Genomic DNA, 27,689 nt, shown 5'->3' with positions numbered 1-27,689 from the left:
TTCAAGAGCCCAAGGTCTCAGGGGCCAGGCATCAACATTTGGATGTTTCTTTAGAAAGTGCCTATATTTCTTTGAGACTTTGTTTACTTATTTACAAAGTAAACACATCAGCTTTCTCATTGCACTGTCAATAAATTGATTATTCTCCCCTGGCTACTAGTTTCCAGCGTGTGCAGCTACACAGATAGTTAACAGACAAAACAGAAGTTAAGTTTTGTTGATGTTTGATGATCTTTTTTTTGAATGATTTTTCTACCTCAGTTACATTACTGTTACATTATTCTTTGATTTAGGTTTTGTAAGACTGAAGATATAAACATTACAAAAGTATAATGTCCATTGTGTAGTTTACATGAATAATGTCCATTGTGTAAACTTAGACAAACTTTAATGGCCCACAAAGGAAAGGGTTATACACAGTAGCTCAGTTACGAAGGCTGGAAAAAGAAAATACGATTAAATAGAAGGTTAAGTGTTAATATACACAGCAATCATCGCACACGTGGTTTAACACAATTAAATCTAAGGCGCAGCTTTATCGCTCCCTGCTGGTCAAATTCAGCGCTACATGTATTGAACAGTTTTGATCGGCACAGTTAAACAGCCAAAAGCAACATGACCATGAATACAAAAAACATCACAAAGTCAGCAATTTCAATACATTCATACTTTGTTGTCCAGTTGCTACTAAGGCAGATTTTCGCTTTCTATTTAGATTTTTTTCAGGGTCAATAGTGCCATCTTCTTCTACCAACCCACTTCTGCTTCTGTGTACTGCAATCATGAGCAACCCTGGTTGGAATGGCTTCATTAAGCCTATTTGGGTGGTGTTCGCAGGGCCAAAATGAAAGCATTGGCAGGCCTAATGTGGCCCACGGGCCACCAGTTCATTACGCCTGGTTTATGACGTCCGTACTGTGGAAAGACATTGTGTCTTGTATTCATGTTTGCATTTAAGCTAGATAGAGATTAGCACGCCAGCTGCTACGCCAGAAAATGAGCAGTGAGTCAATATGAATATTTTTAAAGTGCTATGTTTTAGGATCATTACCATTTTTAGCAGTAACTTTAACATAAAGGAATTTTGCTGCAATGTATCATTAGCATTGATAATCTTTACATCACTTGTGCCTAAAATCATAGAAAAACCTCAAATCTGAGCGGGGGAAAAATTTATATGAAAATGTCAACTGAACCCTTCTTACACAAAGAATGCTAATATAAAATATATTCAAAATTTTTTACAAATATAGTCATGTAGTGAAACTTTCAACATCAAAGGGGTGTAATACATACAAACCCCGTTTCCATATGAGTTTGTAAATTGTGTTAGATATAAATATAAACGGAATACAATGATTTGCAAATCCCTTTCAACCCATATTCAATTGATATTTGATGTTCAAACTCATAAACTTTATTTTTTTTTTGCAAATAGTAATTGACTTAGAATTTCATGGCTCCAACACGTGCCAAAGTAGTTGGGAAAGGGCATGTTCACCACTGTGTTACATCACCTTTTCTTTTAACAACACTCAATAAATGTTTGGGAACTGAAGAAACTAATTGTTGAAGCTTTGAAAGTGGAATTCTTTCCCATTCTTGTTTTATGTAGAGCTTCAGTCGTTCAACAGTCCGGGGTCTCCGCTGTCGTATTTTATGCTTCATAATGCGCCACACATTTTCGATGGGAGACAGGTCTGGACTGCAGGCGGGAGAGATGAGTACCCGCACTCTTTTTTACGAAGCCACGCTGTTGTAACACTTGTCTTGCTGAAATAAGCAGAGGCGTCCATATCGTTGCTTGGATGACAACATATGTTGCTCCAAAACTTGTATGGACCTTTCAGCATTAATGGTGCCTTTACAGATGTGTAAGTTACCAATGCCTTAGGCACAAATACAACCCCATACCATCACAGATGCTGGCTTTTGAAATTTGCAACTATAACAATCCGAATTGTTATTTTCCTCTTTGTTCTGGAGGACAACGTCCTCTGTTTCCAAATATAATATGAAATATGGACTCGTCAGACCACAGAACACCTTTCCACTTTGCATCAGTCCATCTAAGGGAGCTCGGGCCTAGCCAAGCCGGCGGCGTTTCAGGATATTGTTGATAAATGGGTTTGGCTTTTCATAGTAGAGTTTTAACTTGCACTTACAGATGTAGCGACCAACTGTAGTTACTGACAGTGGTTTTATGAAGTGTTCTTGAGCCCATGTGGTGATATCCTTTACACACTGATGTCGGTTTTTGATGCAGTACCGCCTGAAGATCAAAAGTCTGTAATATCATCGCTTACGTGCAGTGATTTCTCCAGATTCTCTGAACTTTTTGATGATTTTACGGACCGTAGATGGTAAAATCCCTAAATTCCTTGCAATAGCTCGTTGAGAAATGTTGTTCTAAAACTGTTCGACAATTTGCTTACAAATTGGTGATCCTCGCCCCATCCTTGTTTGTGAATTACTTAGCATTTCATGGAAGCTGCTTTTATACCCAATCATGGCACCCACCTGTTCCCAATTAGCCTGCACACCTGTGGGATGTTCCATATAAGTGTTTGATCAGCATTCGTCAACTTTATCAGTATTTATGGCCACCTTTCTCAACTTTTTTGTCACGTGTTGCTGGCATCAAATTCTAAAGTCAATGATTTTTTTGCAAAAAAAAAATGTTTATCAGTTTGAACATCAAATATGTTGTCTTTGTAGCATATTCAACTAAATATGGGTTGAAAATGATTTGCAAATCATTGTATTCTGTTTATATTTACATCTAACACAATTTCCCAACTCATATCGAAACGGGGTTTGTAATAATATTAATAATTTGTATTATTTCTTTTTAAAGCCAGGCGATACCTCAGGTGGTTTCAATGTACTAACTTGTGTACACATTTCAACAAAGTGTTTGCCCACTTCAAAAAAGATGCATATAACATCATGGATTATGCAGTGGGAAAAGTCAGGCGTGTGTGTGTGTTTACATCAGTCAACCCATGACGTCATTATTTGCTTACCATTCTACTTCTCCCACTGCAGTTGATCATAAATATGGTTTTGCTCAGCTAGTTTTAACCATTTAATAACCTGTATGCAGTTTGAAGTCCGCACTTTTCCCTCGAATCTAAAGGGAGTGTCTGTATGGGTGGCATCAAGCTATGCCAACCCTGCTTAGAGCGCAGTTTAGAGGTGAAGTTAATATAAGCTTGTAATAAATTGATTATTGACGTGTTTATGCCAGGTTGATTGAGAGACCTCTAGTGGCAGATAAGGTGTGCTGCATATGTAAAACCAATAATACCAGCATGGTGTTCGTTTTCTTTTGAACATGCTATTAATAGTATAAAATGTTTCCTATGTAGCTTCTGGACCACTTGCGGACCAACAGAGGCCTCCTGAAGCCCCTGCAGTTGCAGATGCTGGATCAGCTGGAGAACCAGTTCTCACTCATGCAGCAGCATCAGCAGCAGGTAGACATTTTGGACTTTTCCCACGTTTCCTCTTTTGTGTATTCAATATAAGAAGGAGTAAAGTTTGTGCAGGTATTGACCCTCTTTGCTTTCCTCCCAGATGAGGCAGCAGGCAACGGCGGGCGCCCAGCTGCGACCCAGCCTTCCCAACGGTCCCATCAACAACCACCACCCCCACAACCACGCAGTCCTCCAGGGCTCCTCCCCTGTCAATCACACAGCCATCAGACCCCCGTGTGTCGCCCAGCCCACGGCAAACGGCTCATGTCAGAGTCCGTCGTCGTCGTCCTCTGGGCCGCTGGACGGCAGGTGCCCCGGGCCAGATCACGCCCATGCCGCGCCGCCGGGAAGTAGCGGCACGAGTAACGGAATCGTGCCTTACGCGCAGCAGCAGAACTCTCTACCTCACAACTGCACAGCCGCCGCTGGTCACCCCAGCAGCAGCTGCAGCAGCGCGAGTCCGGGTCACACGGACGAGACGTGGAGGAGCCCACATAGCAACACTACCACTCAGGTAACACATTACCTCATCACTATGTTATTATGTTTATTATACTAGGTCACAATTGCTATCGGACATGGACGATTATAGAATCGATTAGTAGACATCAATAATCAATAGTCAATTTATTCATTGTAAATTAAGTCATGCAGACAGTTCTAAAACTTGGCTGACTGCAGCGAACCACCTCACTGAGCGATCCAAACACCTCCTTTACTTTAGGGCACATATGGTCAGGTTTTGCACACATTTTCATTAATTTGATAAATGTGTGAATTAGTTTAACTGTTTTTCATTCCAAGTGATTTTTTGTTTTTTAAGTTATCCGTGATAAACGCTAATTTAGTGAAACGAAAAGAAATATAAAACTGAAAACTCATATTAAAGATGCATCAATAATCGATTTTAAATCAAATCGTAGCTGCTGAATCATAATCCAGTCGTGAGTTGCCCAAAGATTCCCACCTTTATTACCTGCTGTATGGTCCTGAACATGTGTGCAGAAAAATGGTCCCATCTCATTCCTTTTTTTTGCAAATATATTTTATTAGATTTTACAGTTAAAATGACAAATAGTCATACTTTGCTCAGGCAAACCCTTCATACAGGCACACATCCACTCATACACACTCACATACACACTTGAGGAGAGAGGTGCACTCGAACTTTAACAACTCAAGGATAGACATTATAGACATTATTAGAAAATATACCAAAATATTGTATATATATATATATATATATATATACTGTATATATATATATATATATATATATATATATATATATATATATATATATATATATATATATCCATCCATCCATCCATCCATCCCGCTGCGGCTCATGATCAGCGGGCTATCCAAACCACAGCAAAATGGGTGAATATTCCTCGGCATCAAGGATTCTCAGAAAGTGATCACAAGATCACCTCCCGAGGGCCTGTCCACCGTACACACTTGAAAGGAAAAAAAATATGTAAAAATTACAGGGCTTGATTAATACAGTACAATAATCACACACACCAAAAAAAAATGCAAGTAAACCATGACAAAACCATATCAAAAGTGACACAGAAAAAACAATTGTAGTGTAGAATCAATACAAAAAATAATAACAATAAAAAAAAAAGGAATACAACTACAAAAAAGACGGCAGTTTTGTTTTTCTTTAAATGTCTATAAGTTATGATTCAATATATGTCAGTAAAGGTTTCCAGGTTAGTTCCCATTTATTCATATTTGTAGAGTTTATAAATCTTATTTTTTTAAGAGTCATTACATTCACAAGTTCATTTAACCAGTTCCTGAAGTTGGGTGCAGATGGGGTTTTCCAGTCTCTGAGAATGAGTCTTTTGGCCAAGACCGTCCCAAGCAGCAACACAGTTGTAATATATTTTGTAAGCTTTTGTGTTTCTGAAGACCACCCAAACAAGATTATATCCCGGTCAGGGACAAGTTTTCTCTGATATACCCCCGAGTAAAAAAAGAAAATGCTCGACCAAAATGATTGAATAATTGGACATCCCCAAAACGAGTGAGACAATGGTCCTTCAGCAGATTTACATTTATCACAGAGTGGAGATGTATCAGGATAAAATTTGTGTAATAAAACTTTAGAATAGTAAAAACGATTAATCACTTAAAACTGTTTGAGCCTATGTCTGCTGTTAATTGAGCACTTGTGAATTTGAGAGAGTGTCTGTTCCCATTGCTCTTTTAACACTGTCTGCTGATGTCATGAGCACCATCTCATTCCTAAGCTTAAGAATAGTAATTCACATACTTTGCAGAATTGTGCAACCCTCTTGTCTGGGTTTGTTAAATAGTACTGCATGTGTCTTTAAAGTGATAAAAAGCAGTTGTCGGTTCAAAGTGCTGCTCATTAACATTCATCTGCTTCCTTCTCGTCTGTGTCCAGGGGCTTCACAAAGGTCCAGGTTCACATTCGGCAGGTCCCAATGGAGAACCCCCTTTCTCTTCCTCCTCTTCCCCCCAGACCTCCTTCTCTTCCTCGGGCATTCTCAATCAGGTGGGGCATTCTTCTGGGCCCTGCACTGCCTCGTCCTCGGCCTCCTCTTTGTCCCCCACTTCCCCCCAGTCCACCCCCAACCACTTGTCCTCGCCTCCCCACTCCACCACTACCTCAGGGGTCCACACCAAAGACAATGCGCCCTCCGGGGGCGGCAGCAGCAGTGCAGGCGTGGCGGTCAGCACCACGCCCGCACAGGGACTGACTAATCACGTCCAGCCGCAGGGGACGGAGGGCCCTGCCAGCCCGCCACGACCCGGTGCCCCGCCCAGTTCCGACAATCCTCAGCTCTCAGCCTTGCTAAAGGGACAAGCCAATACAACCGCGACAAACGACGACAATAATAACTGTAGTAACCACGGTGGGCCTTTCTCAGAGAAAATCAACAATGTCCACTCGGTCGCTGCCAAAGCTACGTCAGAGCACTTGTCTGCGTCCTCGCCATTGTCGGCCACCGCAGCGCCCTCCACCCGCTCAGCCGGCGGCGGCCTCTCCTGCCTTAACAGCCAGTCCAACAGCGAGGGCCCCACGCTGAACGGGAAGGAGGACTCTCGGAGCCCGCAAAAGGCGGGGCCTCTTGAAGGCGTGCATAGACACTCAGCCCCCGCTGGTCTGGCCCCCTGGTCTTCTGTTTCAATCTACCCAAGCTCCAGCGAGGTGCTCAAAGCCTGCAGGTAAGACATCTCCAGCTTTCATACTCAATCTGCACAAATCTGCACTACTTTTTTATTGTTGAATGTAGGGTTGTGTAAAATAGATGATTAATTACGTACATTTTGAATACGATGGAGCTTTAATTCTATCGTTAAATCATGATAATGCATGTTGATGACACATTCTGGCTTTGTCTGCAAATCTTGCAGGAAAAAGCAAACGAACGCGCCAACAAAATGTAATGTCCTCGCTCGGGGCTAATTCCCCTCCACAAAGCAAAGACACTTTTCAGTCCGCAATCCTCGCATCGATGGCGGAAGATAAACAGTTTTTGCAAGTCATCACTGGAGAATGAGGAATAACTAAACATGCCACATTACACACAGTCAGAGGGCATGCTAACCGCTAGCTGGAGCTCTTGAATGTAAACAAAGGTTGGCAGATCCATACAAATATCGACAGTAACAATAGTTAGATTTGCAAGATATTTGTGATAATGGGGCATGCATGGTCAATATGACATCATCACATTATTTGCTCGGATACATATATTTTCTTTTAAATGCATGTATTAGTTTTTTTGTCTTTTTAAACAAATCTGGTTTGTTATTAATTATAGGATTAACATATATGTTTTCTTATGTAATATCATGCTCTATTTTTTCAATTGTTGCTGCTTATTGTACCATTTGTTGCGATTTTTTTTCTAGTGATATCTCCATTTGTTTTAGTCTCTTTTCTTTGACAAAATAAAAACAAATTATTAGAATTTTTAAATTATTCTAGACTGTACTTTTGTTTAAAGACTCTTTACTTCTGTCGCTCTATGTCCGCGTCGAAAAGCGAGCTGGAGAGAGGCTGATGTCACACTTGCATTGCACTGCTGAGAGCCTTTCTCTCCCCAAAAGCTGGCAGCATCATCGTAATTTGAAGGATGCTGTCCGCGGGAATATCTTGGATGGATTGAAGTTTGTCTACATCGCGGACATGCTGCCTCTTTTCTGACAACCCCCTGCATATTGTTTTTGTCATTACAACATTCGGTTTCAGCTGTTCCGTTGATCGAAGTCAATAGTGCGCAAATCATAAACTATATCTATGTTTTTCAATTTATACTGTAACTATCTGCTGGTGTTAATGTCTATGTTAGCATGTTATGATGTTAATTCTTCCCCATGGTCCGTGAAAACACTGTCGGCAGAGAATGAGAAAGTGTTGAGTGTCTGGGAGGAAACACAGAGACAGACGTGTGCACGGAGGAAATCCTTGCGGCGATTGGGCCCGTTGTTAGCGTAAAATTGGCAATAAAAGCTAAAAAGAGCGTCAGGCTTAGTGTGTCTTCTTCTAGGCGCTAAAATAGAGTACATTACTCTATATTGTTTTCACGTTAAAAAAAAATCCCCTCATGTTTAAGGTGTGGCGGCTAATATGTTGCCATGGCGCACCTCCACAATCAAATACATTAAGGAGAAACCCTGTAGTATCTGTATATGGTCGATACTACAATGTTAGCCGTTGGGTCGATATTTTTTATCATCAAAAAATGTGTTTTTTTGTTATTTTTTACAAACCCAGGAAATAAGTCCCTGGACCCAGGGGGACTTTAAGGGCAAAAACTAAGTGATTTAATATAGGAAATAATCTTAATATTTAATTTATATTGTTACACCATTTTTCTGGGTTTTGTCTGAATTTAACTGTGAACATGCCTATTTGAAGTTTCAGTATCAACATTGTTATAAACTAAGGGTGTAACGATTGATCGATAGAGCAATTTATAAAGTTTAAATTCAAGTAAAATTTTCTCAACCCTGCTAGTTGGCCTTCCAGAATATACACTGTATATATCGCTCTAACATCGATTTTAAAGGCAATTAATCAATTTTATCAATACTAGAAAAAGAAAACATTGGCTTTAAGGACGGCAGACTTAACAGTATATAAAGTTGTTTTTAGCACTTTTCAAATGAATGAAAACGCAAACTTTACACAAGTCTGTCACCCATCCGTGACGTCAACACCAGACGCCATAAGTAATTGCAATCCATTATGTATAAACACTTAAGCTTTTGCAAAGACAGAGATGTTTGTAATCAGTTGCTTACTGTTTGTCAGACATGTAAAATACAATGGCAACATGACAAATCTCTCCAACCACCTACGGCGCCATCGGACACACGCCGACCGCACAATAAAGCAGCGTTCATGGTGAAGCAGAACAAAGTAGGAGTTTGTTTCACTTGATCAGTTTGCTGACTCGTCATGTCTGAGCATTGGCGTAATGATATGAGTTGAATAAACGCAATCAGCACGCTCTCTTTAAAACAACTTAGTTCCTCTGTTGTTGCCTTTCAAAAGACTGCTTTAAACGCCCTACACTTTGGACGTGAGTAGTAGCAGGTCAAACCACTTTTATTTAACCTGAGGAGATTTGGTTGCACTTCATTTTTTACATTGTCCATCCATCCATTTTCTACCGCTTGTCCCTTTTTGGGGTCACGGGGGGTCGCTGGAGCCTATCTCAGCTGCATTCGGGCGGTAGGCGGGGTACACCCTGGAAAAGTCGCCACCTCATTTTATTATTTCTATGTTGAAAACATGTTGGTTACTGTCATTTTATTGAATATTTTTTGAGTGTTGAAGATTTGAGCAGAAAATGTTTCCTCTTGTTAATTTAACCTTAAGTGTCGGTTGAACTTTATAAATAAGATGTGAATGCATTGGCCATTAATTATTGTTTACTTGCTTGTTTATATCAGTAATTCATTGATACATAATTCCCTTTTAGGAAATAAAAGGAATGTAGGCAGCTTCACCTGCAGTTTCCAGTATCCACTTTCTATTTCAGTCAAATTTATTTATCTTGGCTAAAAAGTTACTAAATCGATTTCCACTCACTGAATCGTTTCAGATCAGATTGTTGTAAAAAAATATCGTCCCTGAATTGTGTCGGCAACCACAAAGATCTAATTTAATCGTTAACACAAATTGTTATAGTATGATCACTACTGCCCTTGTAACTACTTGGTATTAGATTGATACCCAAATTTGTAGTACTGGTATGACCTAGGAATGGAACGAATAAAGGTAAAAATGAAAACTGCTCTAAAACTCCTGACTCTTAGTATTATTATATTAAAATAAAATTATTAAAAAAAAAGGGATTGAAGACGACACTTTGATAGAATTATGGACCGGCCAGCGTTGGCTTGCTAGCTATTTTATTGCTCACATGAAAACAAGAGAAAGTAATGTCTTTCACTCTTTAGAAACATCAATGTAAGCTTGTATAAACACATTACTGTCTAAACAGCTAAGATATTCACATTGTTGTAAATCAGCAGAGCCTATATGTTCAAAGTGATCGATCTATACTCGACAGTGTCGAGTTGAAACAGGTGTGTTTAAAAGGAAGTGATATTCTATGTCACAATATCCGATATATTGTAACATAGATTTGAGGCCTTATCACCCATTTTTTGTGGCCATTTTTCTCTTGAGTGGTCGCCATAGTCAAGTTTTACTGTACGTAAACATGTTTCTATTGTAAAGTGTTATAGCCAAGTGTTTAACGAAGGCGTAAAGTGAAGTGCACTTTTTTACTCCACCTCTTAAAAAGTCAACCAAGCTTCCAGCATATGTAATTGCAGTAAAACAAACATGTGTCCATACACGACTATTGCTGTGAATAAACTATTATATATCTCCCTGATGCTTTTCCCAAAAAAAACAAATTGCATCCTCCTGTTTTGCTGTAATCACATGACTTGTGACCCTGCAGAAACCTGGGCAAGAATGGCCTGTCGACGAGCAGCATCCTCCTGGACAAGTGTCCGCCGCCGCGACCCCCGGGCACGCCCTCGCCTCCTTTGCCAAAGGACAAGCTCAATCCGCCGACGCCCAGTATTTATGTGAGCGCAAGGGACAGCGAGGAAGACTGCAGTCAAAACAGTTCTAAAATAATCCTTGCTTCTCTCACAGTTGGAAAACAAGAGGGACGCCTTTTACCCTCCTCTCCATCAGTTCTGCACCAACCCTGCCAACCCGGTCACTGTCATCAGAGGCCTGGCGGGAGCTCTTAAACTGGGTAGGAAACTGCAACCTGTTTAAATCTGACACACCTCTGTGGGTGTGCCTACAATGGTGTGCCTTGGTTGCATGTGTAGCAACAGCACCACCTGCAAGTGGCAATTATTACTGCATGGCAGGCATAACTAGTCGAGAGTTGACCAATATCGCTCTCTAATCTGTGTTGTTGCCATAGTTACTATTGACAGCCTATCTGACAAATTCACACTTTATTCCACCAGATTGTCAGCATGATTGACACATCCCGACTTCTTCTTCGTCATTCATACGCAAATTTAAAAAAAATAATGTTGCAGGAGGATAACGTCAATCACATGTCAGAATTAATTCAAGAAGTAACGCACTGTTTGCTGCCGTCCTGCACAGACCTGGGCCTCTTCTCCACCAAGACGCTAGTGGAGGCTAACCCCGACCATCTGGTGGAGGTGCGCACCCAGTTGGCTCAGCCCACCGACGAGAACTGGGACCCCAGTGGCAGCCACAAGCTGTGGCTCTGTGAGAGCAGCCGCTCGCGCACCACCATCGTCAAATACGCCCAGTACCAGGCCTCGTCCTTCCAGGAGTCGCTACGGGTCAGTACAGAGCATCTTAGAACAGAACAAGGTTCCACGTTCCAAAGAGCTGTGTTTGTCTACGACGTAGTGTGTGTCTCCCATAAGCACTATTATGTACTTAATCCACTTTTTACATTTACACTGTGACTTGGCACATACACTGGGTCTGGGTTAGTTTTTGTCTCATCCCTCACTTAAATCTTCTGTTAAGAATGCACTACCGACCTGATAAGTCCCGAAGACAAAGATGGTAGTGTTATTTGCTTACATATGCTACCTTGTTGTTGTTTGAGCACACTGGAGCTAGTCATGGGTAGTCCCACTCCTTAATGCTTCACTACCATGCAGGAATGAGGCAAAAATACAACCTTACCTACTGTATCTAATGTAATAGATGCCGTATATCAAATACAACAACGCCACATTAGGGTGTTTAAATATATATATATACACACACACAAATATATGTATTTGTATGTATAGATATATACACACACATATATATATATGTGTATGTATATATATATTTACATACATACATGTATATGTATATATACATATATATTCTTATATATATATATATATATATATATATATATATATATATATATATATATATATATATATCAGGGTTTCCCACACATTCATTTATTTGTGGCGGCACGCCACGAAAAGATTACGGCCGCCACAAAAAAAAAAAAAAAAAATTATATATATTTTTTTTCGCCGTTTTACTCACTCGACCGCTCATAAAAGCAATGGGACTGTCTGTGAATGGAGTTTGTAGTTACATATTATGTGAATATGTAAATATTATATAAATATGGACATAAAGGGTTGTAATTATATTCCAACTCCGCGTTCTTGGTCATCGCCGCCGCTGCAGTAATATTTTGTGGAATGTGCTGTTGGCTGCACTTTGGACACCCTTAAAAGTCACTTTAACTCCAATATTCCTTCCCTTCTCCATACTTCTGCCTAACCGAGCAAATTCTGTCGCAACAGGAGGAGAGCGAGAAGAAGAAGGAGATGGAAGCAGAGGCAGCCTCGTCTGACGGGTGATTTGCTTTGCTTGCCTGTTTATGGAATGGACTGGTTGGTTTTCCCGTATTCCTGATTAACAATAATGCTACCTGCCCTTCAGCCTGGCGCGGCGGAGGAAATGTCCGTTCAAGCACATCAAGTTCGGCACCAACATAGACCTTTCGGATGAAAACAAGTAGGTGAACCGTGATTTACTATAAGTTATGGAAGGTGTCGTTCGGCATACATTGCGGTCGTCTACAGTTTTTTCATTCATGGCCATCTCATACAATCTGGTTGGGTTTCAGGTGGAAGCAGCAGCTCCAGGAGCTGAGCAAATTGCCAGCCTTCGCCAGGGTGGTGTCAGCTGGCAACCTGCTCAGCCATGTGGGACACACCATCCTGGGCATGAACACGGTGCAACTTTACATGAAGGTTCCGGGGAGCAGGACACCAGGTAGAACCAACATTATTAAGATGTTGGCCCACTCTTACTGACCACTCTCCCTTGTCTTTGTAGGCCACCAAGAGAACAATAACTTCTGTTCGGTCAACATCAACATTGGTCCTGGGGATTGCGAGTGGTTTGCCGTGCCAGAGCCATACTGGGGTGTCATCAACAGCTTCTGTGAAAAGTGCGTCTTTCTCGCTCACTTCAAGGCTCATTTTCCAATTCATGCTGATTTCTGTGGGGTTTTGGCGACAGGAACAACATCAACTTCTTGATGGGGTCCTGGTGGCCCAACCTGGAGGACCTGTACGAGACCAACGTGCCTGTTTACCGCTTCATTCAGCGCCCCGGGGACCTGGTGTGGCTCAACACGGGCACCGTGCACTGGGTGCAGGCCATCGGCTGGTGCAACAACATCGCCTGGAATGTAGGACCCCTCACTGGTGAGGACATAACTTCGACTGGCCCGTCGTTGACAATGGAGGGGATCCGTTGAGATGTTCCTCTGTTTGTGTCATGTCAGCCCATCAGTACAAGCTGGCGGTGGAGCGCTACGAGTGGAACAAATTGCACAGCGTCAAGTCCATCGTTCCCATGATCCACCTGTCCTGGAACCTGGCCAGGAACATCAAAGTGTCCGACCACAAGCTCTTTGAGATGATCAAGTGAGAATTGCAGTTCTTGTCGTGTGGCCTGAATATTGATATACAGTCCAAGGGCTGTGGGCCCTGCGATGAGGTGGCGACTTGTCCAGGGTGTACCCCGCCTTCCGCCCGATTGTAGCTGAGATAGGCGCCAGCGCCCCCCGCGACCCCGAAAGGGAATAAGCGGTAGAAAATGGATGGATGGGATGGATGGGCTGTGGGGTACAGCTAAAAACTCTTAACACGATATAAGTGTTTTGTATTGGTTCATATCAATAATTATTTTTGTTTTTTTTATGACAAGGAGAAAAATATATTAAATGAAAGCATTTTTATTTAAAATGTAACGTCCCCTGATTATATTTTCTCAGCTTTTAAGGCAGAAAGGAAAGGAAATGTCAACACAAGCATGAAAAATAATCTATGCAAACTTAATACTGTAAACTAAATACTAAAATCGAATTCAACACTTAATAATACCCCTTTAAAATCAAGTAATACATAAGAATAAATGCTTAATAAAGTGTAACAAAATAGTCAAAGTGTGAAAATGAAAACATAACCTAAGAAAAACTATTTTCTGCAAGTCTAGTGTCAGGAAGTTACGACTATGCTCTAAGCTCTGAGTCATACCAAAGACTATAAAAATGGGACCCATTACCTCCCTGCTTGGCACTCAGCATCATGGGTTGGAATTGGTGGTTAGGGAACGGTATGGCGTAGTGGGCAGAGTGGCCGTGCCAGAAACCTGAGGGTTGCAGGTTCGCTCCCTGCCTCTTGACATCCAAATCGCTGCCGTTGTGTCCTTGGGCAGGACACTTCACCCAGGCCCCGGATGCCGCTCCCACTGGTGAATGAATGATAGGTGGTGGTTGGAGGGGACGAAGGCACAAACTGGCAGCCTCGCCTCTGTCAGTCTACCCAAGGGCAGCTGTGGCTACAAATGTAGCTTACCACCACCAGTTGTGAATGAATGATGGGTTCCCACTTATCTGTAAGTGCTTTGAGTATCTAATAATAGAAAAGCGCGATACAAAATCTAATCCATTATTATTATTATTAAATCACCAAATGATTTCGGGGCACGGCCACCTCTGCTGCTTAATGCTCCCCTGTGGGGATGGATCAAATGCAGAGGATAATTTCACCGCACCCAGTGTGTGTGACAATCACTGGCACTTTAATTTCAGCTTTAAAGTGTGAGTGCGGCAAAGTTGGTGTAGTATTACCGGTCTTGGTGGGGACGAGCGCCTTGCATCATTTACAGACCACATTGGTCTGACTACGAACGGTTTTAAAATACTAAATACTGGTGACTTATCCTCTTTTATCAACAATTTCTGCATTCATTTTTACTTTCTTTTCTCACTCCATGTAAAGAATCAACGGCGAGACAACTGTGTTCATGCAACCAACCTTGCTTCCCAACTTTCGGTTTCTTCCGACGAAGAAGGGAAAAAAAATCAAAACATTTTTTTTAATTTTTTTTACATTGATTACGTGCCTATCGCGATATATATTGATACTGTTTTATTGCCCAGACCAATACAGTCATTATCTGCCACATTAAGCTTCGAAGTTTGTGGCTTCACTCCTTCCCATTTTTTAAGCATATTCTATTGTTTTTTTGAGGGGGGCCTAAAATACGCATTTTCAATATAGAAATGACAAAATTAATAACAATTTTCAAGACTACACATTATATGAGACCAAAACAATCAGAGTGCCCTGTTCAGTATTGTGGCTGCTGATTGGCCCAGCCTCAGGCAGCATTCCTATAGTGCAGGCGTTGGGAACCTATGGCTCTAGAGCCAGATGTGGCTCTTTTGATGACTGCATCCGGCTCTCAGATACATTTTAGCTGACGTTGCTTAACACAAGTAATGAATATTTTTGCTGGTAATCACAATGTTAAAAATAACGTTCAAAATATAAAACATTCTCATGCATTTTAATCCATCCATCCATTTTTTACCGCATTATTGGTAAGAAGTATTTTATTTATTATTGGTTAGCTTCAGAATAAAAATGTTATTAAAAATAGTAAGACTTATTGTACTCCAAAAATGTTATTAATTAAAAATGCATGGATTTAGTTGTATTCAGTGTTAAAACATATTATATGGCTCTCATGGAAATACATCTTTAGCTTTCATTGCTCTCTTAGCCAAAAAGGTTCCCGACCCCTGCTAAAGTGGATTAAAAAATACAAAAGGGACTATGTGGATGGTATTTTATCTTTTGAGGGCTCTCATAATATTAAAACCCGTATTTAGAAGATCAGAATCGTGTTATTATATGCTCTATAAAAATATAATATTCATAACTGATAATTATTTTTTCTGGAAAATGTATTTGCCATGCTCAGGCTTGGAACCAATCAACACCAATAATGGAGGGATTACATTGTTGGGGTTGTTAATAGCTTTAGTGTGGAAACATAAATGCTAACTCTTTACTTTGCTTGGTTTAAAACAGATAACATTTATCAAATTTCTTTTATCTGTTTTCTTTTCATTTATTCAAACTGCTGCAGATTTTTGGGGGATTATATAATAATTTTTCATATTTTTATTGTTTTATTTATTTATTTATTTTCAATTGTATTCCCCAAAGGGAACTTTTCACTTACCATGTGTTTATTTATTTAATTATTTATTTTAAGTATTTATATATTTATTCATGTGTTTATTTACATAAAGCCTCAAAATCTATCCTAAAAATGGTTTTGATTTTCACCTTAAAATATTTGACCTTTTATCTTCATGTAATTTAATCCCGCAAAGACTACAGTTCATACATTTACAGTAAACATAATGCAATTAATAAACAATGACATGTAATAAAAAATAAATATATATATATAATATAGACACACACACACAGTACAGGCCAAGATTTTGGACACCTTCTCATTTCAAATGGTTTTCTTTATTTTCATGGCTGTTTACCTTGTAGATTGTCACTGAAGGCATCAAAAATATGACACCTCTGAAGTGAAAACCATTTCAGGTGCTCTTGAAGCTCATGGAGAGAATGCCAAGAGTGTGCAAAGCAGTAATCAGAGCAAATGGTGGCTATTTTGAAGAAACTAGAATATAAAACGTGTTTTCAGTTATTTCACCATTTTTTTGTTAAGTACATATCTACACATGTGTTCATTCGTAGTTTTGATGCCTTTAGTGACAATCTGCAATAGTGAATAGTCATGAAAATGAAGAAAATGCATTGAACAAGACGGTGTGTCCAAACTTTTTACATATATATATTAGGGTTGTACGGTATACCGGTATTACTATAGTACCGCGATACTAATTAATAATTTTCGGTACGATACGGTCTGAAATGTACCCGTTTCGTCTATTTTTTGGCATCACACCTTTTTTGAAAACATTTTTTATAATGTATATTATGTTTAGAAACTCAGAAAATATGTCCCTGGACACATGAGGACTTTGAATATGACCAATGTATGATCCTGTAATGACTTGGTATCGGATTGATACCTAAATGTGTGGTATCATTCAAAACTTTTGGAAAGTATCAAACAAAAAAAGAATAAGTGATTATTACATTTTAACAGAAGTGTAGACAGAACATATAAGAAAGTAAGAAGATATTAACAGTAAATGAACAAGTAGATTAATAATTCATTTTCTACCGCTTTGCCTTAATAATGTTGACAAAATAATAGAATGATAAATGACACAATATGTTACTGCATATGTCAGCAGACTAATTAGGAGTCTTTGTTTGTTTACTTACTACTAAAAGAGAAGTTGTCTAGTATGTTCACTATTTTATTTAAGGACTTAACCTCAATAAGAAACATATGTTAAATGTACCCTAAGGTTTTTTGTTAAAATAAAGCCAATAATGGAATTTTTTGTGATCCCCTTTATTTAGAAAAGTACCGAAATAATATTATAATTTATTGACATACAGTATAAAGTTTTAAAGCTTGGAATACATTTTTTAACTAACTTTAACTTAGATCGTATGCATTTTTTAAACCGTGTTGTGATAATCTGCAGTTTTTCTTGTTGTGCAATATTGGTGTTAAAATGTTTTATGTTTTTTTATTTGTTATCTATATGTAGTTAAATTTTTTGTGCGTAATATTTGTTTGCCATGTTTAGTTTTTCATTACATTTTACTTTTAGTGTATTTAAAATCCTGCTCCTCAACCACAACATTTCCCCATTGTATCTATTGGTCTGTTGAACTAAAGTCAACATGTACACATCAGGTATTGCTTGCTGCGAACTCTGAAGCAGTGTCAGATGCAGCGAGAGCTACTGCTGAATGCGGGGAAGTCGCTGGTTTGGCACGGGCGCACCCAACACGAGCCGGCCCACTACTGCAGTATTTGCGAGGTAAAGCCGGATGGAAGAGGTTTTCCGTTGTTGTCCAGAAGTGTCTCCTTGGCTCACACTAGGTGTGTTCTTACCCACTGGTACAGGTGGAGGTGTACGACCTGCTCTTTGTGACCAGCGAGAGCAACAGCAAGAAGACCTACGTGGTGCATTGTCAGGACTGCGCCCGCAGGGGGAGCCCTGACCTGGACAACTTTGTGGTGCTGGAGCAGTACAAGATTGATGACCTCATGCAGGTCTACGACCACTTTACTCTGGTAAGCGACACACACACACACACACACTGAGTTCAGTTTGAACGAAGGTACTCTTACTCCTTTTCCAGGTTATCCACGGGGTATTCAAAAGACTTAAGTCTAACAATTTTAATTTTAGGCCTTAAATGTCAAAAATTCTCCTTAAAGGCTTTCAACATGATTGTGAAAGGTCCAAAAATATATTGATGTGACTTTTATGTAAAACATGCATAATCTTCAGTCTTTCTTTTAAATGTTTCGATACTGGAGGACACTGTAACGTAACTATAAAACGGAACATGACACTACTACTTATATTTTTTCTGCTACTAAAATTGTTAACAGTATTGAGGCGGTGTCGCACAGATGGTTAAGTGGGCGTCCAGAAACTTAAGAGTCTAGAGTTCAGAATCCACGCTGCTGTTGGATTTTTGGGCAAGACAAGACACTTTCAAAATAAATTATTGATTTCAATGTGACTTTCCCTGATAAATAAAGGTGAAATAATATAAAAAATCATTTTTTTTAGTTGTGGTCGCTCTGGGCCGCAGCAGTTCACCGTTGTAATGCACGTTTTCACCACTTGTGGCAGTATCGACAATTTCAAACAAGAAGTCTGGAGCGAGAAGTTTCTTAAGCGCAAAAAATATAACGAAAGTGGTGAAGTTGTATTTTAATTTGCACTTTAATTTATTGAATGTTTATTTAAGAAAAATGAATCAATCCATTTAGAATTAAAAAAAAATGTTTTAACATTGCCTAATTATGTGTGTATTAATGTTTGATTAGTTTTTGTGAGTCCCTTGTTTTGCATCATATGTATTTGTTTTTGTAATCAGCTTTTATGTCATTTGACAAGGTTTATTCTGTTAAACTGTAACTAGGTTATTGAATATGATTAAATTCAAGAGTAGGACTGATTATTCAGTGTTAATAATTTGAGTGGGCCCCAGGCACATCTGTAGTGGAAAATATTGGCCCCGAGGTCAAAAAGATTAAGAACCCATGCTTTAGACAATGAAGCTTAAAGGCCTACTGAAACCCACTACTACCGACCACGCAGTCTGATAGTTTATATACCAATGATGAAATATTAACATTGCAACACATGCCAATACAGCCTTTTTAGTTTGCTAAATTGCAATTTTAAATTTCCCGCGAAGTGTCCTGTTGAAAACGTTGCAGTATGATGACGCGTATGATGACACGTGCGTTTGACGTCACCGGTTGTAGCGGACATTTTTTTCCAGCCCGATCCAAGCTATAAGTAGTCTATTTAATCGCATAATTAAACAGTATTCCGGACATCTGTGTTGCTGAATCTTTTGCAATTTGTTCAATTAATAATGGAGAAGTCAAAGTAGAAAGATGGAGGTGGGAAGCGGTGTATTGCAGCTGCCTTTAGCAACACAAACAGCCGGTTTTTCCTTGTTTAACATTCTCGAAGGTGAAGCTTTACTATGGAACAGAGCGGTCTAGCGAACATGGTTCCCGACCACATGTCAACCGGCAGGTTTCGGTGAGAAAATTGTGGTAATAAATCGGGTCTTACCGTAGTTATGAGCGGAGCTTGCGTCCTCCTGCAGCTGCGCGGCTTCCCTCATAGACACAGGCAGTCACCCCACCCGTGGCCACACCTCTCCGACTTTCAGGTACCATATAATCTCACTAAAACACTAGTAACACAATAAGCAGATAAGGGATTTTCCAGAATTATCCTAGTAAATGTGTCTAATAACATCTGAATCGCTCCCACTGCCCTCACCTTTTTTTTTTCTAGTCCTTCACTCTCACTATCCTTATCCACAAATCTTTCATCCTTGCTCAAATTAATGGGGAAATCGTCACTTTCTCGATCGAATCGCTCTAGCTGCTGGTGTCCATGATTGTAAACAATGTGAGGATGTGAGGAGCTCTACAACCAGTGATGTCACGCGCACATCGTCTGCTATTTCCGGTACAGGCAAGGTTTTTTTATTAGTGACTAAAAGTTGCAAACTTTATCATCAATGTTCTCTACTAAATCCTTTCAGCAAAAATATGGCAATATCGCGAAATGATCAAGTATGACACATAGAATGGACCTGTTATCCCCGTTTAAATAAGAAAATCTCATTTCAGTAGGCCTTTAACATCACTGTCCAAGTAAAAGCCTGTTTTTCCAAATGTTATATATATTTAAATCATGAGAAATGTCTCCTGCTTTTAGGCATTAATAAATATAAGTAATTATATGGAAATTCATGTATATTATTTTTATACATTATTATGTTTAAAATTATAAATACTTTTGGTAGGTTTTTCAGTTTTAGTTATTGAACAATTACCTCTTCTGAGACGAATCAAGTCATTGTTTTGCAATTAAAAGATGTCAGGTGTGATTCCCTGTGGTTGTCTACATCACTACTTTTGTGTTTAGCGGATAAATTACAATATGCAATTAGGTAATGAAACTGCAAGAGGAAATAATGCACACTTAATAATTAATAATGATAATATATGATGCCTGTTTTGCACTAAAAGGTTCCTACTTGGCCTAATTCAATACGGAACTAGGTACTACTTCTGGTACCAAACTCATTTTTAGCATGCACGGCTGGAAGTTTTGAAAAGAAAACATGAACTTACTAGGATTGGGTACCGAATTTGGTACTTTTATAGGAACTGACTGAATTCCGTCTGTAGTACTGAGTACCGCTTCACATGAAATTAAACAATACCATACCATACTTACTGTGATATCTTTGTTGCATGAGACGTCACGTCTGCTTACAGACAAGACACGGCTCAAGCATTTTGCGGGTAAACAGGCAGTTTCCATGCCAGCATGCCTGATAGAAAGCACTTTAAAGTATATTAAAAAAAAAAAAAGAGCTAGCTTGATACTAATTAACAAGGGATATGCCATATACATGCTACTGATTAGCATTAGCAATTCTGAATGGCGATTTTAACACTTGCAAATTTTTTAATGAAGACTACAACTCAGATGCACGTTAGAAACAAGCGGCTGGTGCGTAATAAGTACAATATTTACAGTATAGACACTTTGCAGGACTCGACAAAAGATAAGACTGGTATATTCAACTTAATGACAAAGACTACTTCCTGTTTCAATGATGGTTGTAAAAAAAAAAGGTTTCTTGAAAAAAAAAAAAAAGACATTTATTACCACATAAACACACCAGAAATTGTTATTGTATCGGTTCCAATGTGGTACCCATCCCTATAGCTTACCCTGCTCCACTTTGCTGCAGCTCCATTTTCTCCCTGCACTCAGTCTCCTTTTGGATAAAATGTGTGTCCTTGCTGTGTGAAAGTAAACACAGGAGACCTTCATGGCCCTCCACTATAATTCTCCCGTCCAAAGGCAAAACCCAGTAACTCAATTTTGGTCAAAACTCAGCTGATAATAATTTTGGAGTTCCTAGGTGATATGCTTTACGTTAGTGTATGCGATATTGTAATTTGTTCCGTAAGTAAGCTGTTACGGGCATGGCAGGACCTAGCAACTACCGCATAACCACGTAGATACAACAGAAAAACCTAGTATCTCAAGGGACCAATCGGCGCTTCTTTGTCAGTCGCCTTATTGTCTTTAATGAGACATTTGCACGAATGGGGGCCGACGGTCAACCTGATTATGTGATATTATGGCACGAGGGGATATTTGGAAGATTGGCCCAGGACGTTGCAAGCACCTTCATTAAATGTATTGTTCTTGATTCGTCCCCTTGCATACTCTTTTGGGCAGATAACTGTGGGGGTCAAAATAAAAACTGGACGCTGTACACGGCTCTTGCCCAATGTGCAAACGCAGAACGGGGCCCTACCGAGATTGTGATAAAATATCTGGAGAAAGGGCACACGTTCATGAGAGCAGATTCAATCCATGGCTCAATCGGCAAGAAAATGAAAGCTCAAGAAAACATCTATACGTTTGATGACTTTGTAGATCTTTGTAAGACAGCATCAAGATAGATTGGTTTTCCTTTGTTTTCTCAAAATCAGCTAGAAGTGAGTTACTAGGTTTTGCCTTTGGACGGGAGTATTAGTCTCATTGGGAGCGATGCATTCAATGTCGTGTGTTTTTGGCCGTTTCCAGCGTAAATAGTCGTGTTTCTCCTCGCAGGCGAGCCCCTTGCCTTCCTCGTCTTGAAGATGCTTTTCTTTCCCCAGCGACAGTGGACTCCAGATTTGTGTTCCTCATTTGGACATTTAGGAAGTAAGCCGTCAGTCCTCCTAACCGTAGCAAACCCTCGCCCCTAAAGGCAGCTAGCTGTGCGTAAGCTGCGCGTCTATGCAACTTTGCCTCGCCCCCTGGTGGACTGTAGGGGGAAGGCGTCATCTTCAGACTGTTCTACTGCCGGCCCAGCTGGACTCTCGTCAACATTGATGGATGGAGTAAAAGCTTTGTACATATTATGGTTTCATGACTACTGACTACTTTTTGTTGTCTCTTCCTCTTCCTTCGCCATCACCCACTCGGTCTTTTTCTGTTGTTAGACAGATCAAACCGAAATTTTTTTTTTTTTTTTTTAAATAATGTGAACATTTGAGTGATGCAGTCTTTGCAACATGTTTTTTTAATTATTATTATTTGAATTTGCTGGAACAATGTTGACGACATGAAATTGTTTATAGACAAAAGGCCACAAGCACATAGTTTTTTATTGTTATTATTATTTTTCCTGTAAATTTACACTATTTATAAATGCATATTTATTGCTTGGAAATATTTGTTAATGAAATACTGCCCCCTCCCCTCACTTTACCTTTTTGTTGGTTCTTTCCCTGAATACCTGCCATGAAATTTGAAGGAGCCTTGTGACTTTTGAGCAAAGCCTCTCCATATGTTTTGTATAGAAATAAAAAGTGCTTACTAAGCATTGTGCAGAGACCTGACGGTGCATCGGCTTTATTGTCTTGAAGGAAGTTTTACGCAGCAATAAATGAATTGTCTTTATTTTTATCAGCGCTTTTCACTCACATGTATTTATTTTATGCATCAATCTTTGATAAAAACACAAAGAAGTTGTTAAAATCCATCCATCCATCCATCATCTTCTGCTTATCAGAGGTCGGGTCGCGGGGGCAACAGCCTAAGCAGGGAAACCCAGACTTCCCTCTCCCCAGCCACTTCGTCTAGCTCTTCCCGGGGGATCCCGAGGCGTTCCCAGGCCAGCCGGGAGACATAGTCTTCCCAACGTGTCCTGGGTCTTCCCCGTGGCCTCCTACCGGTTGGACGTGCCCTAAACACCTCCCTAGGGAGGCGTTCGGGTGGCATCCTGACCAGATGCCCGAACCACTTCATCTGGCTCCTCTCGATGTGGAGGAGCAGCGGCTTTACTTCGAGTTCCTCCCGGATGGCAGAGCTTCTCACCCTATCTCTAAGGGAGAGCCCCGCCACACACCGGAGGAAACTCATTTCGGCCGCTTGTACCCGTGATCTTATCCTTTCGGTCATGACCCAAAGCTCATGACCATAGGTGAGGATGGGAACGTAGATCGACCGGTAAATTGAGAGCTTTGCCTTCCGGCTCAGCTCCTTCTTCACCACAACGGATCGGTACAACGTCCGCATTACTGAAGACGCCGCACCGATCCGCCTGTCGATCTCACGATCCACTCTTCCCCCACTCGTGAACAAGACTCCTAGGTACTTGAACTCCTCCACTTGGGGCAGGGTCTCCTCCCCAACCCGGAGATGGCATTCCACCCTTTTCCGGGCGAGAACCATGGACTCGGACTTGGAGGTGCTGATTCTCATTCCGGTCGCTTCACACTCGGCTGCGAACCGATCCAGCGAGAGCTGAAGATCCTGGCCAGATGAAGCCATCAGGACCACATCATCTGCAAAAAGCAGAGACCTAATCCTGCGGTCACCAAACCGGAACCCTTCAACGCCTTGACTGCGCCTAAAAATTCTGTCCATAAAAGTTATGAACAGAATCGGTGACAAAGGACAGCCTTGGCGGAGTCCAACCCTCACTGGAAATGTGTTCGACTTACTGCCGGCAATGCGGACCAAGCTCTGGCACTGATCGTACAGGGACCGCACCGCCACAATAAGACAGTCCGATACCCCATACTCTCTGAGCACTCCCCACAGGACTTCCCGAGGGACACGGTCGAATGCCTTCTCCAAGTCCACAAAGCACATGTAGACTGGTTGGGCAAACTCCCATGCACCCTCAAGAACCCTGCCGAGAGTATAGAGCTGGTCCACAGTTCCACGACCAGGACGAAAACCAGACTGTTCCTCCTGAATCCGAGGTTCGACTATCCGGCGTAGCCTCCTCTCCAGTACACCTGAATAAACCTTACCGGGAAGGCTGAGGAGTGTGAACCCACGATAGTTGGAACACACCCTCCGGTCCCCCTTCTTAAAGAGAGGAACCACCACCCCGGTCTGCCAATCCAGAGGTACCGCCCCCGATGTCCACGCGATGCTGCAAAGTCTTGTCAACCAAGACAGCCCCACAGCATCCAGAGCCTTAAGGAACTCCGGGCGGGTCTCGTCCACCCCTGGGGCCTTGCCACCAAGGAGCTTTTTAACTACCTCAGCTGAGGTTGTTAAAATCCATAAAAACTATTGTCAGTCTATGATTACTACAAAAACTAAAATCTGGCTGTGGGTAACCCCGGGTTACAAAAAAAAAAACTCAGGGTGTGGGTTAGATTTTGCCTCACCCCTCACTTAAAGCTTGCGTGAAAAATCTACTACCAACCTAACATGTCCGATAGAGAAAGAGATGATGCAGTTTTATCTGCTTACAGAAACTATCTGTTGGTTGTTTAAGCACACAGCAGCCAGTCCAGTCCTGGGTAGTCCCAACTTCTTAATGCTTCAGTCACACGCAGGATCCTCACAGGAATGAGGCAAAAATACAAGATTATCTGCCACTCAGCTGTTGGTTGCGAAACAAATGCGTACATTACGTACATATTTTTAATGCGCTCTTTCTACATCTGGTAATTAAACACCCTGGCTGTAATTAGAGATCATAATGCTCTATGAATGTATGAATGTGCAGTGGTATTGCACAATGAAATTAACTAAAATCAATGTAAGTGATGCTGGATCCTTCAAAAACTAACATTTTAATAGGTAAAATTAAAAATGAACTTTTAGATAATATTGCAGGACAGCAAAATGTATATATTTCCATTAATTGGCCTTCAGAGGGCCGTTTTTGTTTTCTAATTCATTTAAATCATGCATGCGGGTAATAACCTGTGACTAATCATGGATAATATGATTAACAAAGATATATTTAAATAGACACTCACCTCATGCTAGTACACAATTGCCTATGCTTTTTAATTATTACAAACTCCAAAACCAGTGAAGTGTCTGGACTGCCTGTTGAATTTGATAATCTCTTAAAATAAACACCCGTAGATGACATGAGGAAGTCATTAAAGTTACAGTTTGTGAAAGAGGAAGAGAACATTTCCTTTTAAACTTATCTGATTTTTTGTTACCAAATACTGTGGTTTCTAAATGCAATAGAATTCTCTCATTCAGGGGTCTTCAACGTTTTCCAGGCCAAGGACCCTTGAACTGATGGACCCCTACTAACATATCTTGTATGACATCGTGACACAAAAAACCGGACCAAAAGGTACCTTGTTATTGCGCAATACCGACCCTATTCAATTAACAGAATTTTGTCGCTGGTCGCCAGCTGGCAACTCGAGTATTGATTGTTGGTTGACAACGACAGTGCTAATTGCTAGCTGGCAACTAGCATGTTAATCGCTAGTTCGCAACTAGAGCTTTAATCGCTAGCTGACAACTATGAATATTGCTAGTTGACATCCAGAGCGCTCATTGGTTAGCTGGCAACCAGAGTGTTAATTGCCAACTAACGTGCTCGTCGCTGGCTGAATACAATGGCATTGAACGCTAGCTGATACATATAGCGCTCATCTTCAGCTGGTAACTAAAGTGTTAAAAACTAGTTGACAATACCCACTAAGTGCTACCAGGCAACAAGGGTGTTAATCGCTGGTTGGCAACTGGAGTGTGTAAATACATAGCTGATAACTAGCAGGCTAATCGCTAGTTGGGAACTAATGCGCCAGTGGCGAGCTGAGGACTATAATGTTAATTGCTAGCGAACAACTATAGTGCTAATGGTTAGCTAGCAACTAGAGTGCTAATCCGCTATCTGAAAACTAGGACGTTGACAACTAGCAAACTAATTGCTAGCTCTCAACTAACGTGCTGTCACGCCAAATTTCTTCCCCCCCTACAAAAACCTTCCCCCCCCCATTTACTTCCGGGGTCATGATTAATACAGATGTTTTGTTAACGCTATATTATAAAAATATAACGCTATATTATAAAAATACAGACATTTCGTTAACGCTATATTATAAAAATATAACGCTATATTATAAAAATACAGACATTTCGTTAACGCTATATTATAAAAATATATGTGGCGGGGCTCTCCCTTAGAGATAGGGTGAGAAGCTCTGCCATCCGGGAGGAACTCAAAGTAAAGCCGCTGCTCCTTCACATCGAGAGGAGCCAGATGAGGTGGTTCGGGCATCTGGTCAGGATGCCACCCGAACGCCTCCCTAGGGAGGTGTTTAGGGCACGTCCAACCGGTAGGAGGCCACGGGGAAGACCCAGGACACGTTGGGAAGACTATGTCTCCCGGCTGGCCTGGGAACGCCTCGGGATCCCCCGGGAAGAGCTAGACGAAGTGGCTGGGGAGAGGGAAGTCTGGGTTTCCCTGCTTAGGCTGTTGCCCCCGCGACCCGACCTCGGATAAGCGGAAGATGATGGATGGATGGATATATTATAAAAAATAAAATTAAAAAAACAGTTTACAAACACAAGCTATGGGATGACACATTTACTTCCGGGGTCACGTTTCCTCATGTTTCCTCTTACGTCATCCCATAGCTTGTGTTTGTAAATGTATTTATTTTTTTTATAATATAGCGTTAACAAAACTTCTGTATTTTTTAATATAGCGCTGTATTTTTAGAATACAGCGTTATATTTTTATAATATAGCGTTAACAGAACGTCTGTATTAATCATGACCCCGGAAGTAAATAGTAAATGGGGGCGTGGAAGGTTTTTGTAGGGGGAAGAAATTTGGCGTGACAGTACCAATTGCTAGCTGACAACTAGAGCGCTAAGCGTTAGCCGGCAACTATGACTTTAATCATTAGCTGACAAATACAGCGCTAATTGTTAGCTGACAACAAATGCGCTAATTGTTAGCTGACAAGGAACGTGTAATTCAACAGCTGACAACTAACCTGTTAATCGCCAGTTGACAATCAGAGTGCTAATCATTAACTTACAACTAGAGTGTTTATCACGAACTGACAGCTAGTCCGTCAGTCAGTATCTGGAAGCTACAGCGTTAATCACTAGCGGTCAAGTAGTGCACTATTTGCCAGCTGGCAACTAATGCACCAATCTCCAGCTGCCAACTAAGATGTTTGCTAGCAAAAAACTATAATGCTAATTGTTAGCTAGCAACTAGCACGCTAATCCCCTACCTCAAAACTAGGGGATTGATCACTAGTTTAAAACGAGCAAACTAATTGCTAGCTGGAAACTAACGTACCAAATGCTAGCTGACAACTAAAGCGTGAAGCGTTAGCCGGCAACTATGA

At 40.7% G+C, this 27,689-nt stretch overlaps 1 protein-coding gene across 4 annotated transcripts in view; it reads left to right on the top strand.

The window, feature by feature from the left end:
* The window catches only part of kdm6a (lysine (K)-specific demethylase 6A), a 133,527-nt gene extending 110,583 nt beyond the window's left edge, over positions 1–22,944 (top strand). For 2 of the 4 annotated variants that reach the window (XM_061879672.1, XM_061879671.1), the window contains 15 exons: positions 3,372–3,479; positions 3,580–3,993; positions 5,902–6,686; positions 10,448–10,577; positions 10,648–10,753; positions 11,122–11,327; positions 12,315–12,367; positions 12,454–12,528; positions 12,641–12,789; positions 12,853–12,967; positions 13,039–13,226; positions 13,307–13,448; positions 17,677–17,803; positions 17,890–18,060; positions 22,219–22,944. In XM_061879672.1, the coding sequence (XP_061735656.1) occupies positions 3,372–3,479; positions 3,580–3,993; positions 5,902–6,686; positions 10,448–10,577; positions 10,648–10,753; positions 11,122–11,327; positions 12,315–12,367; positions 12,454–12,528; positions 12,641–12,789; positions 12,853–12,967; positions 13,039–13,226; positions 13,307–13,448; positions 17,677–17,803; positions 17,890–18,060; positions 22,219–22,308 (2,859 nt within the window). In that variant the 3' untranslated portion in view covers positions 22,309–22,944. Of the gene's footprint in view, positions 1–3,371; positions 3,480–3,579; positions 3,994–5,901; positions 6,687–10,447; positions 10,578–10,647; positions 10,754–11,121; positions 11,328–12,314; positions 12,368–12,453; positions 12,529–12,640; positions 12,790–12,852; positions 12,968–13,038; positions 13,227–13,306; positions 13,449–17,676; positions 17,804–17,889; positions 18,061–22,171 lie in introns of all 4 variants that reach the window. The other 2 variants (XM_061879674.1, XM_061879673.1) reach the window with 1 other exon arrangement.
* Positions 22,945–27,689: the final 4,745 nt, after the last annotated feature.

This window comes from Nerophis ophidion, linkage group LG19, assembly GCF_033978795.1.
Source record: "Nerophis ophidion isolate RoL-2023_Sa linkage group LG19, RoL_Noph_v1.0, whole genome shotgun sequence".
Taxonomy (NCBI): domain Eukaryota; kingdom Metazoa; phylum Chordata; class Actinopteri; order Syngnathiformes; family Syngnathidae; genus Nerophis; species Nerophis ophidion.
The sequence above is the reverse complement of the archived record's forward strand: the minus strand, read 5'-3'. Positions and strand labels throughout refer to the sequence as shown.